We start from the raw sequence: 14,565 nt of genomic DNA, 5'->3' as shown, positions 1-14,565 counted from the left end.
TCCTAATGAAATCTCTAACAACTTTCCCTACAGGTTTTGTTTTGTAGTGTGGGGGTCAAACCTACTGGCCTCAACAAGCTAGGCAAGCGTCCTCCCACTGAACTACATCACCAGCCTCCGCACGCTATTTTTCACACTGAAAACAAACACAGACTTCATTTGGTTTGCAGTGGTTAATTCTGTATGCCCTCGACTTCCAGTTGGTTATCTTAAAAGCTCCTCAATTTGCCACTCTTTGTCCTCAGCAAACCTGTCCACAGAGCACGCCAGATAGCAGTCTTCCACAACTGTAATGGCTGGTGAGATGTCTCAGTGATTAAGAACACCTACTGTTCTGGCAGAGGACCCAGGATCAATTCTCATCACCTACGTAGGGTGGCTTACAACCACCAGTTTCAAAGAACTCAATGCTCTCTCTGGCTTCTCAAGAACCTGCATTTATTTGACTCATATACAGAGAAACAGGGAAGCACATATATACACAACACATACACATAACACTTAAAAAGGAAATTTATGGGCTGGAGAGATGGCTTGGAGGTTAAGAGCACTGCCTTGCCTGCTCTTCCAGAGGTCGAGTTCAAATCCCAGCAACCACATGGTGGCTCACAACCATCTGTAATGGGAACTGATGCCCTCTTCTGGTCTACAAGTGTACATGCAGGCAGAACTCTATACACAATAAGTAAATCAATAAATCTTTAAAAAAAAAAAAAGGAATTTATAAAGCCAAGAATGGTGGCTCACACTTCTAAACCAGGACTTGAGACTAGGCAAGAGAATTACAAGTCTGAAGTCAACTGAACAACAAAGTGAAAACTATCTCAAAAAGGCTAACAAGGGCTGACAAGGTGGGTCACCAAGAAAGAAAGCTTGAAGGCCTGAGTTCAAGCACAGGAACCCACAAGGAGAGAAACCAACTCCCCAAAGTCTTCTGATCTTAATACGTACACCTTGGCACGTGTACCCACATACATGCACACAATAATAACTCTTAAAAACCAAAATCAGAAAAGATCATAGGGCAAAGGTGTGTAAGTTTTCTTCTATTATAAAATTATTAGGAAAAAAATAAAATTATTAGGCTTTTACCTGGTACTGATGTAATTCACTAAATTTTACAACAGAATAGCACTTAAAGAATTAAGACTGCATCATGTTCACAAGGGATCTATAACGAACTTTTTTTTAAAGATGTATTTATTTTTACTTTACATACAGGTGTTTTGCCTGCATATGTGTCTATGCACCACATGTATGTCTGGTACCCAGAGGCCAGAAAGAAATACAGAAACTCGTGAGCCACCATGTGGACGCTGGGAAGAGCAGTCAGTGAGCGCTTAACAGCTGAGCCAGCTCTCCAGTCTGACTCCCCCACCCCTTTAAGACAGGATCTCACACTGCAGCTCAAGCTGGTCAGGAGCTATCCAAGCCCTGGGTGGCCTCAAAGGCAATCCTGACTTCTTCCCAAAGCTGCCACACCCAGCAATTTTTCTTTTTCAAAGTGAGGATTGAATTTATGTATAAAAATGCATGATAATGAGTCTCACTCACGTGCAACAAAGCCAATCGCTGCTCTGGACGAAGATGACTAAATTCATCACTGAGAACAAACTGGATTGCTAAAAAAAAAAACACAAAAATAAGATCAGCACCTCCTAAAGGAGGACTTACGGCTTATTCATAACTCCACATCTTAAAGAATACCACATGTAAGGTGACAAACACTACAGATAAATTGTTTCACACACAAAATGATTGTTGCTTATCAGATTAATCACTGGTAGGGAAATCAAGAAATTAAGCTTCTACTGAAATATAAAAGACATTTAAGTGTCAAAAAAAACTAAAAGAAGCAGAAGGCAGGTCTACTCCCTAATAAAAGCTTACACTGATTAATTAGTTCAGTACTATAAAGTTATATTCTACATAACAAACTACATAAACAGGCCACACAAGGTCTTCTTAATCCTCTAAAAAATATTTCTGCCTAACAATGTACAATGTATTGATTGCTACATCTGAACACCTTTCTACAAACTCAGAAATACAGGGAACCGTTCTGAATTCCCAGCTCCTGCTGCCCTGCTTATACCATAGTTCTGTGAGAACTAGTCCTACAATCCTCACAAGATACCTCATTAGTGGACCTGTTAAGACATAGAATGTTTTAATTCAGCTATTCTGGTTCAGGTCTACCTAAGAGATAGATCTCTAAGATACAAGTCAGTTTGAGAATCAAAGGAGGGAGCACTCATGTACGATGTTCGTGCTGACAGACTGGTTGTTTCTCATCATCGCCTGGGTGGGTAGGTAGGTAGGTAGGTAGGTAGGTGGATTAAAACTGCCCACCTTTCTCTGGGATTCTGGGCTGTGTGCTTTACCTCTACCTGCTCTCTGACCAGCACCACATTACAGCCATTACAACAGGAGTCTGCGCATCCTTCAGACACAGGTGTAGAGAGACAAGTCGTTTAGCAAGGGAATGCTTGGGAGTTCAGATGCTTAAGCATTTTAGAAAGGTAACTATGTGAATCTAGTTACCTTTACTCCTACTAAACCCTGTTTTCCGCGAGCACTAACAGCTAAGTTAACATTTAACACTCCGTATACAACAGTCCAACTTGGCTAATTGTTTTTCCTAAGAATTTATTGACAAAAGCACGGTATTCTTATATTTTCATCCTTAAAGAACTTTCAAAGCTCTATCCTCTTCAATCAGGTATCAATATTTTCTACTACGCTGCTCTAGAATCCATGTAAGATAGATTCTGTCATTATTACAGCATAAATAATTTCAACACGTGTTTCTGCTGTCTCACAGAAACACATTCAGATCCTCATACTCTGCTATACTAAACCACAACCATGTATGACTTCTTAGGTTTCATGCAAATATAATTTCAGAAATCAATTATTTGTTTAATAAACCATCTTAAAGACACTTGAATTCATGTAGTTAAAAATCCAAAACTCTATACTTACCATAAAAAAAGTTGCTTTTTCCAGATCCATTTCTGCCCACTATAAAATTTCAAAAACTATAGATTAGTTCATATAAAAACCAGACAATTTAAATTTATTAAACCTATTTTAAAATTTTAAATGCAACTATCTAACATACTATCTTAATATTCAAATAAAAAATAGTGAGCAGAAAAACTAGCAGAGCTGTAATCACCCACTGAGTTTAATCTTTGTACACACCCTGTTAGTTTCACACTGTGCAGTCCAGGCGAGCTGCTCACTTGCAATCCTGCTGCCTCAGCTTCCCAAGTGCACACATCACTAACTGCACCTGGCTTCAGAGAGTTCCTTTCTTTGTCTATGTCTGTTGTGTTTGCATACACCATGCATGCCTGTGGGTGGAGGGCGTCTTCCTCTCTTGTTCACCTTCATTTTCTTTTCTTTCTTTTCTTTTCTTTTCTTTTCTTTTCTTTTCTTTTCTTAGGAGCTGGGGACCGAACCCACGGCCTTCTACCCGCTACCACTGAGCTAAATCCCCAACCCCCTCACCTTCATTTTCAAAAGGACCTCTCACTGAATCTGGAGCTCCCTGTCTCAGCTAGACTGGCTGGCCATCAACCCAGGACAATCCATTCCAGCCTTGATGCTAAGCTGCAGACATGCCCCACTTCTACATGGGTGCTAAAATCCAAACTCAAGTAGCATGCTTGCAGAGCAAGCACTGTACCCACTGAGCCACCCCACTCCCTAGACTCTTTTGCTCTTTCCTAATATGTCAGGTAGAACTAACTAACTATGCTACGTGACATTGGTAACTCATTAAAATGCATGAAAAAGTATATTTAAATTATGTGACTTTAGCAATTTAGATTCACATAGTTACCTTTCTAAAATGCTTAAGCATCTGAATTCCCAAGCATTCCCTTGCTAAACGACTTATGATCAACCTTATCCACTGATGCGCCTAGTGGAATCACAAAAGTAGAGACAATTATAAGGCACTTCTTTTGTGTGGTTTCTTGTTTTTTGGAGACAGGACCTCACATTATATAGCCCTGGCTGGCCTGGAACTTGCTATATAGACCAGGCTGGCTTCAAACTAACAGATCTTCCTGCTTCTGCCCTCCAGTTCTATGAATAAAGGTGTGCACCACCATGCTATAAGGCATGTTTTTGAACTTTATTTTTAGGGTGTTTGCTGGTTTTGTTTTGTTTTGGAGACAGGGTTTCTCCATTCTATAGCCCTGGCTGTAATGGGCCCTTGCTCTGTAGACCAGCCTGACCTTGAGCTCACAGAGATCCCCTGCTTCTGCTTCCCAGGTGCGGGGGTGCGCCTAGCAGAGATTTTATTTTTAATTTATGCGGGGGGGGGGCTCTGTAGGGGTGCGCGCACATGCATTATTCACACAGAAGTTTTGAGTGAAGCGTGCTAGGAACTCAACCCTCGTCCTCTGCAAAAGCGATCAATATTTACACTCATAACTCCAGTCACCTCTCCAGTTCCGAATCAATATAAGCTCATAACTCCAGTCACCTCTCCAGTTCCGAAAGGCTTCTTCACAACCTGAATCTGAATATTAACAAATCTACACCGGCTTTCACCGGCCAAATCCTGGGAAATATGAGTACCAAAATTGCTAGCCTGATATTAGTAGAAGAAACAACTTACTAGTTTACAACAATAGTAAGATAACCATGGAGGGCTCTTGTTTAGAGGGGGACACCATTGTCAAGAGATAAAAGGCAAAAAATGCTAGAAATAGAAAAATTATTATTTTGTAACTATCAAACTAAAGGTAAAACTCATCCATGAATGTTAAGTATAAAGGCAATTTTAAGAAAATACAGTTGCATGGGGCTGGAGAGATGGCTCAGTGGTTAAAAGCACTGGCTCCTCCTTCAGAGGTCCTGGATTCAGTTCTCAGCACCCACACCTGTCTACAACTACAGTTCTAGGAAAGCTAATGTCCTCTTCTGCTCCAATCACTGCTCCAATGCATGGTACAGACATAAATGCAGGCAAAACACCCACATGCATAGAACAGAATGAAATGGAATAGAATAGCTGCATGGTCCAAAAGCATCTATCTTCCTGTAATAATTATTCACAAGGGGAAAACAGTACACACAACACTAGCCATGGCCCGGACAGTGAATGAACAGTAAGTGACAGCACCAATAATAAGGGGAATGGACCTCCTGTCCCTGAAAATACTGTGGACACTGTAGCACTTTCAGAAACATCAATGCTATAAAAGACAAAAAATTACCAAGCACAGTGGTACAGACCTGTATGTAATCTAAACACTCTGACAGCTAAGATAGCATTTCTAATTAATAGCCTGTGTAACAGACAGACACAGCAAGGCACTGCCTCAAAGCTAAATGAATACTAAGTAAATAAGTTAAATAAGAATACCATCCTTGGGAGGATAAATCTCCTAGAAGTCAAATGCTATTAAATGAGATCCTAGGACCAGATAGAGCCTTCAAGCTGTTGGTCAGGAGTTTCCAAGCACCCACAAACATGGGTTATCGCCAATGTACTTGACTGACTACTAGAACGGCACTGAGATCCTATGGCTGAGATAACACATACTTTGGTTGTGAGACACTGAGACCGAGTTGTATCTGAGCTGCAAGTTTGCTGCCTACTGAATAACTTTCACAGGGCTGGAAAGTACAGCAGCTGCCGGAGGAGAAAAGTTATCATTGTCCCAACCCAGCTGTGGACCCCATAAACTACTGTAACGACTGCCTGGTAAGATATGCCCAGTGGTGTAGCGGTGGCCTGACTACTGTGGGGGTAACCTGATCTTTCTGGTTGGATGTGAGGCTCCCTCCAGAGGTGGAAACTTAGGTCTGGTAATAAACCTAGACAAAGTTTAGGTCCCAGGAAGAACCTTCTACTGTTTTACTAAATGGATATGGCAGTATTTATTTTTAAGATTTTGTTTTTATGTGTATGGGTGCTTTGACCACAAGTATATCTGTTTACCTCATGCATGCCTGGTGTCTACACAGTCCAGAAAAGGGCATCAAATCCCCTAGAATTGGGGTTGCGGACAATGGTTAACTGTCACATAGGTATTAGGAATCCAATAGTCATCTGAAAGAGCAGCCAGTTCTCTTAATTGGTGAGTGATTTTTGCAGCCCCTAAATGGGCATGATATAAAGCTACTTCTAAACATGCTTATGCCCTCTGATGATCGCACCAGGGCAGTGCTGGAGAGCTAGCCAGCTCAAATACCTCCCAGGCCCATATCCATGGCTATGAGTTGGTCCACCCCAGTATCTACCCTCATCAATGATTTGTTGGAGTCATTTAATCAAAGAGGCCAGTCCTACAGATCCCAAACTACAGGATCTCCATGACTCAGGGCAACAAGATATCAGAGGAGTCCCAGTGAGATCCCAGTATTGACTGATAATATGTAGCACAAGCCAGAGGCCTCAAACCAGACCAATGACTCGTTGCAATGAACATGTGCAAGCAAAGAAATGTGGACTAGGGCATACTGTGAAGTACCCTAACTTCCACAATGAGGGCTTTTGGGGGATAGAGGACTGTAAGTGTAGAAAGCAAGTTGGAGGAGACAGGGAGATAAGTGGGATTAGGGTACAGGATGTGAACTCCACAAAGAATCAGTAAGGTTTTTTAGAAAGCTTTAATCGGGGTTGAAGAGATGGCTCAGGGGTTAAAAGCACTCACTAGCTGCTCTCCCAGAGGACTTGAGTTCCACTCCCAGCAACCACATGTTGACTCATAACTATCTATAATGAGATCTGGTGCCCTCTTCTGACCTGCAGGTATAGATGCAGATAAATACTGCATACATGATAATTAATTAAAAAGATTGTAAATATACCTAAATCTAGTTAAGCTTCCATTTCAGAGAGTGAATAATATTTTAGTGTGTATATCTCGTCTTATCCAGTATTTCCTTGTCTTACTTGGAATTTCTCTGGTTAAATGATGTCAAACAAGGGGAAATGCTAAACATACCACTGTGAAGAAATGTACACAAAATTCCAGATATCTACAAGAGTCACGTGCATGCTCCTTTCTAGTGCTCAGCAGTTTAATGAAATGAAAATGCTTATGAAGTTTAAATTAAAAAATTATTTGTGCCCATAGCTTAGTGCTGCTCTCAGACTTCATCAGAGCAGCTCAGATTTGCAGCAGTTAACGCAATGACTTAGAACTGCCAAACTGCAGACTATGAAGTGCTTGCCCCTGAATGAAAGTCTTTTGTTGTTGTTGTTGTTGAGACGGGGTTTCTGTGTGGCTCTGACTGTCCTGGAACTCACTCTAAACCAAGCTGGTCTAGAGCCGGTCTAGAACTCAGTCAGAGCTCCATTCAGCCCCCTCTGCCTCCTGAGTGCTGGAATTAAAGGCATGTGACCACCACTGCCACTGGAAGTACCTTACAGACATGGAGGTCACCACAGCCATGAATTCACTGCAGCTATGACTACTTGCACAAGATTGGACCCTGTACCGTCTCATCACTGTGGCTAAGAAGCTCACGAGGCCCCATCACTCCCTGAGGGTAACTACCGTATGCTGAGGAAAGAGCGCCTATGTTTCAGTGGTGCAGAGCAGGTAAGTTGACAGGCTCTAACAACTAAGTAGCACTAAATTCATGTTCCTGCAAACAACCATAATTAAACTTAGTGGAGCAGAAGAGAGAAATGGGAGGGGCTTCAGTGTGTGGTGGGAGTGAGGGTGAGGGAGATGTAAAGACTCATACGTGTATAAATTGTCAGATAAATTTTTAAAAGTGAAAAAAATGGGAGTTGTTGAATGTTCCAGGTTAAAGGAGTTTAAAGAAACATGGCAATTAAATCTAATAGTTAATAAAACTGGATCTTTTAATGGAGGAATTCTGCAAGTACATCTGGTTCATTCAAAGTAACTAAAATAACTAAACTTTATACAATGACTACAAAAACATCCTGTCTTACAAATTGCACATTCAAGTCAGAGGCAAAAGATGCATGTACCTTACTGTGGCAGGGTGGGGAGTAAACAGTATAATTAAAAAAATTACAATGATGAAAAACACACATTTGTTCTCATTGGGAAAATTTCCAATAAAGTCAAAATTCTAAATAAAAGCTGAAAAGATCAAGTGAGTTTAAGTACTTTAAATGACAACTGGAGCTAGAGAGATGTCAATGGTTAAGAGCATAGTCCTCTTCCAGAGGAACAGGTTTGGTTCCTAACACCCACATCAGGGGGCTCATAAGCACCAGTAACTGCAGCTCCAGAGAAAGTTAATGCCTTTGCCTCCACTGATACCTGTGCTTACACACATACTTAAAAATAAAGTCACAATCCATCAATAACTTTAAAAAATTAAATCTCTAAAAAATTATTTCTATCCACACTAAAACACTAGAAATGTTAAAGGACCGTAGATATTTAATAAAGGAAACCCATTCAAGACCTATTCTGAGCTGAGCATAGCAGTACATGCTCATAATTCTAGCACTAAGAAGGCAGAGAAAGGAGTACAGCAAGTTTCAGACCAGCCCAGTCTCCAGCACTGCAGGGTCTTGAGTTTGATGGCAGACTAGGTTACACAAGGCTATATGGAAAACAGAATTACTCTAGCCTAAATCTAACAAAACCAAGCATTTACTCCTATAGAAAATATTTACTAACATAAGGTGAACCCACTGTTTACTTAATAAAGCTGAAGTAAGTCTATGCTCTTAGTGGAACCCTGAGGTAGTCAAGGTTTCTACAGGACCCCAATTCACATGACAGTGTCTGGTTATTTCAGCCTATTCTGAGACACACTCAAGTGGATATCTAAGGGAAGCCACAACATCACAGGTCCTTCAGAGCTCTGTATCCAGAGCAAAACACTCCAAAAGCACCAGGAGTGAGACTGACTGGCAGGCACACGTGGACAAACCCTCTGCAGGCTCTTCTCATCTGACCTTTCCAGGCATGACAGGTCCAGAAACCTGTTTGAAGTTCTCAAACATGACAGCAAGCCAAATAAATGTGATGTCTTTAAAAATCTGAGGTGAGGGGTTGGGATTTAGCTCAGTGGTAGAGCGCTTGCCTAGGAAGCACAAGGCCCTGGGTTCGGTCCCCAGCTCCAAAAAAAAAGAACCAAAAAAAAAAAAAAAAAAAAAAAAAAAAATCTGAGGTGAGGGGCTGGAGAGATGGCTTAACTGTTAAGAGCTTGCATTATTGTAGAGGATCTGGTTCTTAGCATCCACATGGTGGGTCACGAGCATGTCCTAGCTCCAGTTCCAGAGGATTTAGGACCTTTGCAGACATAGAGCACGAACACAGTAGACCCATACACATGCCAACAAAACAATCAAATACTATGTAGTTAGTGGCAAGGATTAGGAGGTGTGTATGGCCTTGTTGGAAGAGGTGTCACTGGGAATGGCTCTGAGGTTTCAAAAGCCTGCGCCACTCCCAGTTAGCTCAGCCTCCTGACTCTGGGACAAGGTGAGGACTTAACTATCACTGTGCCACACCTGCAGCCATGTTTCTGACCCTGATTGCCATGTCCTGGAATCCTCTGAAACAGTACATTCCAAATAAACTCTTCCTAGGAGTAGCCTTGGTCAGTGTTATTACAGCGACCGAAAAGTAACTAAGACATGAATAAAGGTTGATATCAGCTTTTCCCCTTTCTCTTGCCCTTAGACTGAAACTTTCATTAAATCTTTTAGCAGCTATGCCTGCTTATTCTGTCTGCCAAAAAACCAGGGTTAACACATTTATGCCTGCCTGCCCCGCCCGTGTGTGTGTGTGTGTGTGTGTGTGTGTGTGTGTGTGTGTGTGTGTATATGAGAGAGAGAGAGAGAGAGAGAGAGAGAGAGAGAGCGAGCGAGCGCACGCTAGCTCCCCTGAAGCTGGACTATAATAGGTGGCTGTGAGCCTCCTGATGTGTTAGGACCACAACTCAGGTCCTTGGAATAGCAGCAAATGCTTTTAATAACTGAGCCACCACTCCAGCCCAGGGTTTCCCCAGTGATGATTTTGGAGCTGAACGGTGCATTCCTGTAATCCTAGCACACGGAAGGCTGAGGCAGGAGATCAAGAATTTAAGGCCCAGCATGGGCTATAGTAAAGCTATGCCTTGAAATGAATAAATGAATGAATGAAATTTTAATAGAGGAAGAACAATCATTTCTAGATAGAATTTCATTTCTTTCAGACTTCATGATTCTTATCCTAACTTATTTCTTATTAAAAACCTGGCAGAAGGCCCCTAAAAAGTATACACAAATCATCCACAATACACACAGGGGATGGATTCTAGAAGAGAGCTCCTCTCTAGCCATGAATACCAAAATCTGAGGAGACACAAACCCTTCAATGAGATGGTGTAACATGTACACACTTACATGTTCCCTCTGGACCATTTATAATATCCAGTGAGTGCTATGGTTAAATAAGATAAAAGTCTGATCCTTTTGCTGTCGCTCTACCAGGAAATGCTGTATTCCTAACGGTCATGCTATACCACTTAAGGGAACAATGACTCACAAGGGTATCTTCCCTAGCTCTAAGACATCTTCAGTGTACCTTGCTGGGATCGGAAGACTGGGAGAAGGGCACACAGGGCAGACAGTATTTGGGCTGTCACAGACCAAACATCAAAACAAGAGATAGATGCTTTCAATCTTTTGTTTATTTGAGGACACAAATCATTAAACAAGTTGGGATTTTCTTCTAGGTTTACTTATTTCATCTTATGCGTACGAGTATTTTACCTGCATGTATGTATTTGTACACATCATGTATGTGTGACTGGTGCCCAGGTCAGAAGGCATCGGATCCTCAAACTTGACCTATGTATGGTTATGAACCACCATTAGGGTGCTGGGAACCAAGCTCCAAGTGCTCTTATCTGCTGAGCCATCCCTCCAGCCCCTTACTATACATTTTAAAAGACAATTTCACTACATAACTAACTACTTTCTACTTTTCTCATATTAATAACTGTAGGGAGCCGTATTGGATTTGGGCCTGGCTGCTTTGTGACTCTGGGCTGTATGGCCACAGATACTCACCCCAAGATGACTGCCATAAAGTCTTGAGATTGTTGGACAAAAGCCTCTCCCATGAATTTACGGCACAGGAAGATAACAATCACAGAATGCTTTAGCCCGAGCAAATACCAGATGTCTCCTGAGCAAACACGAGGTGTCTCCACCCAAGACCTCTTCACCTCCTGCTATCAGAGTACCCTTGTCCCTCCTTCCTTTGTGTTTCACAAAGGTCACTCCCCCTACCTGAAAGCCTTAAAAGCTGTAACGCTCACCCCAATAAACGAGACCTTGACAACAGAACCTTGCTTGGTCTCCTTCTTTTCTCCCCCGCTTTGACCCTCAGGTAAGGCCTCTTCGGGACCCTGAATAACTAGACCCGCTGGACGGGTCAAATAACAACTTTCCATTTATCTCACAATGAAGGATCTCTTTAATAGTACCAGGAAAATTAGCACCAAGAAAGGCACTTTACCTTAGTTAAAACATATTAAAGAATTCTTACTTTCTTCTCAAAAGAAACTATGTTGCAAGCAAAGGGACAGAAACCTTCCTGACCACAGCTAAAACAAAAGTGTTTAACAGACCTTACTGACATGATTCTAGATAACAATCATCACTGCACAGATCACTAGGAAACCAGACACCTGAAATATTAAAGTATTTTCAGCTTAGAAGTAAAAGAAATGCCGTATAATCTAGTCACTATTTCTTTTTCTCCACTAATAGCATTTTCAGACTACAAACATCAGGAAGCACCTACAATGAAATGCAAGAAAACCGGGGTACAGTGGAGTCTTCTGTGGTGCTAACCAATCAGCACTCTTCTGTAGCTAGAGCACAAGGAGAATGCATGTTCTCTCTGCTCCCACAGAGGACTGTAGCCCATGTACCAAAGGCAAAAAAAGCCTAGCCTTACTTACTTAATGTCTAGGCCCTGCCATATGACTAGATTCACCTTCAATTCTGAACTCTCATTCTACGTAGCTGGAGGGGCTAAGTGAGCACTCCTGGCTTCCTTCATCTTAGTCCCGGGTCTCTAACGGCCTTCTGTGACACTGGCATCCTTTTCCCCACAACTGAACCTGCAAGCAGATCTCCCCTATCCTGCAACTGAATTAGATGACAATGCTAGGTGTGGTCATGAGGGTGGGAGCCCTGAGAAAGACATCAGCTGTCAATTGGACAGAAATGAGGCCTCATCAGAAGTCAATCATGCTGGTACCAGAAACCGCAATCCTCCACAACTGCATACGCACTAGAGAGCCTGCTTCTGGCTGGCCTATCAAACTGCAGCTAGGACACTAATGGCAGAATTGTGAATGCCAGACTCTGTTTTCTCATGTCTAGCACTAATTTCATCCATCCTTTAAAATTCGGCAGAATATGGTTTTGTCAGCTGTAACAGCAAAAAACACATTTTTAAACAAAACCCTTAACTAAGTACTGTTAGTGACAACAATCATATACTCTTTTTTTTTCCCTCTCCCACCCAATCATATACTCTTTAATCTCAAATTTTCATATACCTTCTCTTTACCCTTTCCATGGTCTTCTGAGATAGGTACAGGGGTCTGTTAATGTCTATCATAAAAACTCAAACTGGCAAGGGAAAAAGACCACAATTGGCAAATAAGCTATCTTTCAAAGAAAGTAACAGTGAGCGCTTGAACAAGAAAACAGGCAAAAAGCATTTAAAAATACCCTCTCGTAAAAGGTTCTGAAATAAAACACGTAATCGACAGCCTCCACACACGTGCTTAACAAGCCATTTCTACTACCTCACTTACACCACGAGGCCCCAAAATGATTTACCTCCGACTGAATTACCTAAACATTTTATAAATAAGCAATTTGTCTGTGCAGATAAGAGAAGCAGGAAATATCATAGAGGGATATTACTTAACATTCAAAGACAACTCCTGTCTCCTCTGGTCTATCACATCAATCTGCATCAACTCTAAATGCGACGTATTAAACCAAGAACACTTACCAATAACATTATGTTTTGAACTGAAGGGATCTACAATTGTTTGATCTCGGTAACTTCGGAAGCCCTGGATAATCACCTAATAAAGAAGAGACACCCTTGAGATCACAGAAAGCACCTCTATGGCAGCATTCTCTATATTTCTTGCGTCTTGTTCAATGCAAGACAGAAACATTCCAGGCAGCAAAGAACATTTCGCTTGGGAGCAGGCAAGTTAAAAATTTGCTAAAACCTTTCCAACAGTCTGCAACCAGTGTTGCTCTGGGAGAAGCTCTCAGAGTGTACAGAATAAGCTTCAACACTGCACTACTAAAGGTATATAATAGCAAGCAGGCGAGCTAGTCGCAGCCTGCCTTACTCCAAGCCCAGTGAGGGCATCTTTCAGTCAGACCACTTGCCAGGTCAAATGAGTCGACTGAAAAAAATAAACTAAAATTAAAATTAATGAGATAAAATATAAGGAGGTTGGGGTGGAATGCTCAGAGCCTGACACGTCCAATAGAAACCGTCGCCAAGCGTATATACAGGGGCTCATCCCGGAGGTGGCCTCTTGCGCGGGAAGACCATTTTGACAGAAGTAAACAACCGAGTGTGCAGGCGCGACTTGTTCTGCAGCGAGGGGTCCGCCCTTCTGGGGCAAAGCCTGAGGCAAGGGAGAGATAGCCTTCAGCCCAGCCCGTGCCTCGAGGCCACCTCTCTGGGCTGCGGCCCGAGCGTCTAGGCCGCCGTTCCGGACAGCGGCCCGTGCACGCCCATCCCTGCAGAGCGACGCGGCCTGCCGCAGCCCCCCAGGAGAGCGCAGCAGCCCGCGGCGCCCGAGAAGGCCCGGCCTCCGCCTGCAGCCCGCCTGCGCCGGGCCCCGGGCTCCGCTCCACACACCGAGCCCCGAGGGGAAGCTCCCGCTGCAGCCCCGCGCTGGGCCGGCCCGGGCCCCGCTCCTCCCCGTCCAGGCCACCCCGCCTCTCATGGCCCGTGAGTGCGAAGGACACCAGCCCCTACCTGCTTGATGTACATGGCTCCGCGCCCCTCCGCAGGAGGAAAGCTTCACCTCAGAACCGCAACAGCGCGGCGGCAGGGTCAGGAGAGACGCAGACCGGCCCCTCTCACTGGGTTCCGATCGCTCCCGCTCGCTCCCCCTGTGGTCAAATAAAATGGCGGCGGCCGCGGAGGCGGAGCCCGCGCGCCGAAGGAACCACTCTGGAATTGATGTAGATCGCAAGGGGAGTCAGCACTCCAGCCCCGCTCTGTGGCGTCGAAAAGACCACACTCCCGCGGCCCTCTAAGCGGGATTTAACCTCACAATTTATTTTATACTGCCTTGTTGACTGAGAATCAGTTGGGAGCTGGACTCGGAGGAGCCTTGCTCGACAGGCTGGCCTGTACCACCTCCGTACGCCGGGACTATGGTCGCGCCCATGGGGGGCGGGGCCTGCTCGGCGCCAAAGCCTAGAGTGAGACGAGGGGAGCCAATTGCGGAGCGCGCCGGCAGTCACGTGGCCGCCGGTCTGCTTTAAAAGGATGGCCTGTCGGACTTGAACGTAGGTCTGTCTCATTGTGACTGCTTAGGGTTCGCAGC

The 14,565-nt window shown here is 43.5% G+C and overlaps 1 protein-coding gene across 1 annotated transcript in view; it reads right to left on the bottom strand.

Moving 5' to 3' along the window:
- Nucleotides 1-14,125, bottom strand: part of Smc3 (structural maintenance of chromosomes 3) — a 42,716-nt gene extending 28,591 nt beyond the window's left edge. Inside the window, exons 1-4 of the mRNA NM_031583.2 lie at nt 13,989-14,125; nt 12,993-13,068; nt 2,986-3,024; nt 1,555-1,622 (exon numbers count right to left, since the gene is read on the bottom strand). Coding sequence (NP_113771.2) covers nt 1,555-1,622; nt 2,986-3,024; nt 12,993-13,068; nt 13,989-14,003 — 198 coding nt within the window. The 5' untranslated portion in view covers nt 14,004-14,125. The remainder of the gene's footprint in view (nt 1-1,554; nt 1,623-2,985; nt 3,025-12,992; nt 13,069-13,988) is intronic.
- Between the last annotated feature and the right edge of the window lie 440 nt (nt 14,126-14,565).

Source organism: Rattus norvegicus, chromosome 1 (assembly GCF_021556685.1).
Source record: "Rattus norvegicus strain SHRSP/BbbUtx chromosome 1, alternate assembly SHRSP_T2T, whole genome shotgun sequence".
Lineage (NCBI taxonomy): Eukaryota > Metazoa > Chordata > Mammalia > Rodentia > Muridae > Rattus > Rattus norvegicus.
The sequence above is the reverse complement of the archived record's forward strand: the minus strand, read 5'-3'. Positions and strand labels throughout refer to the sequence as shown.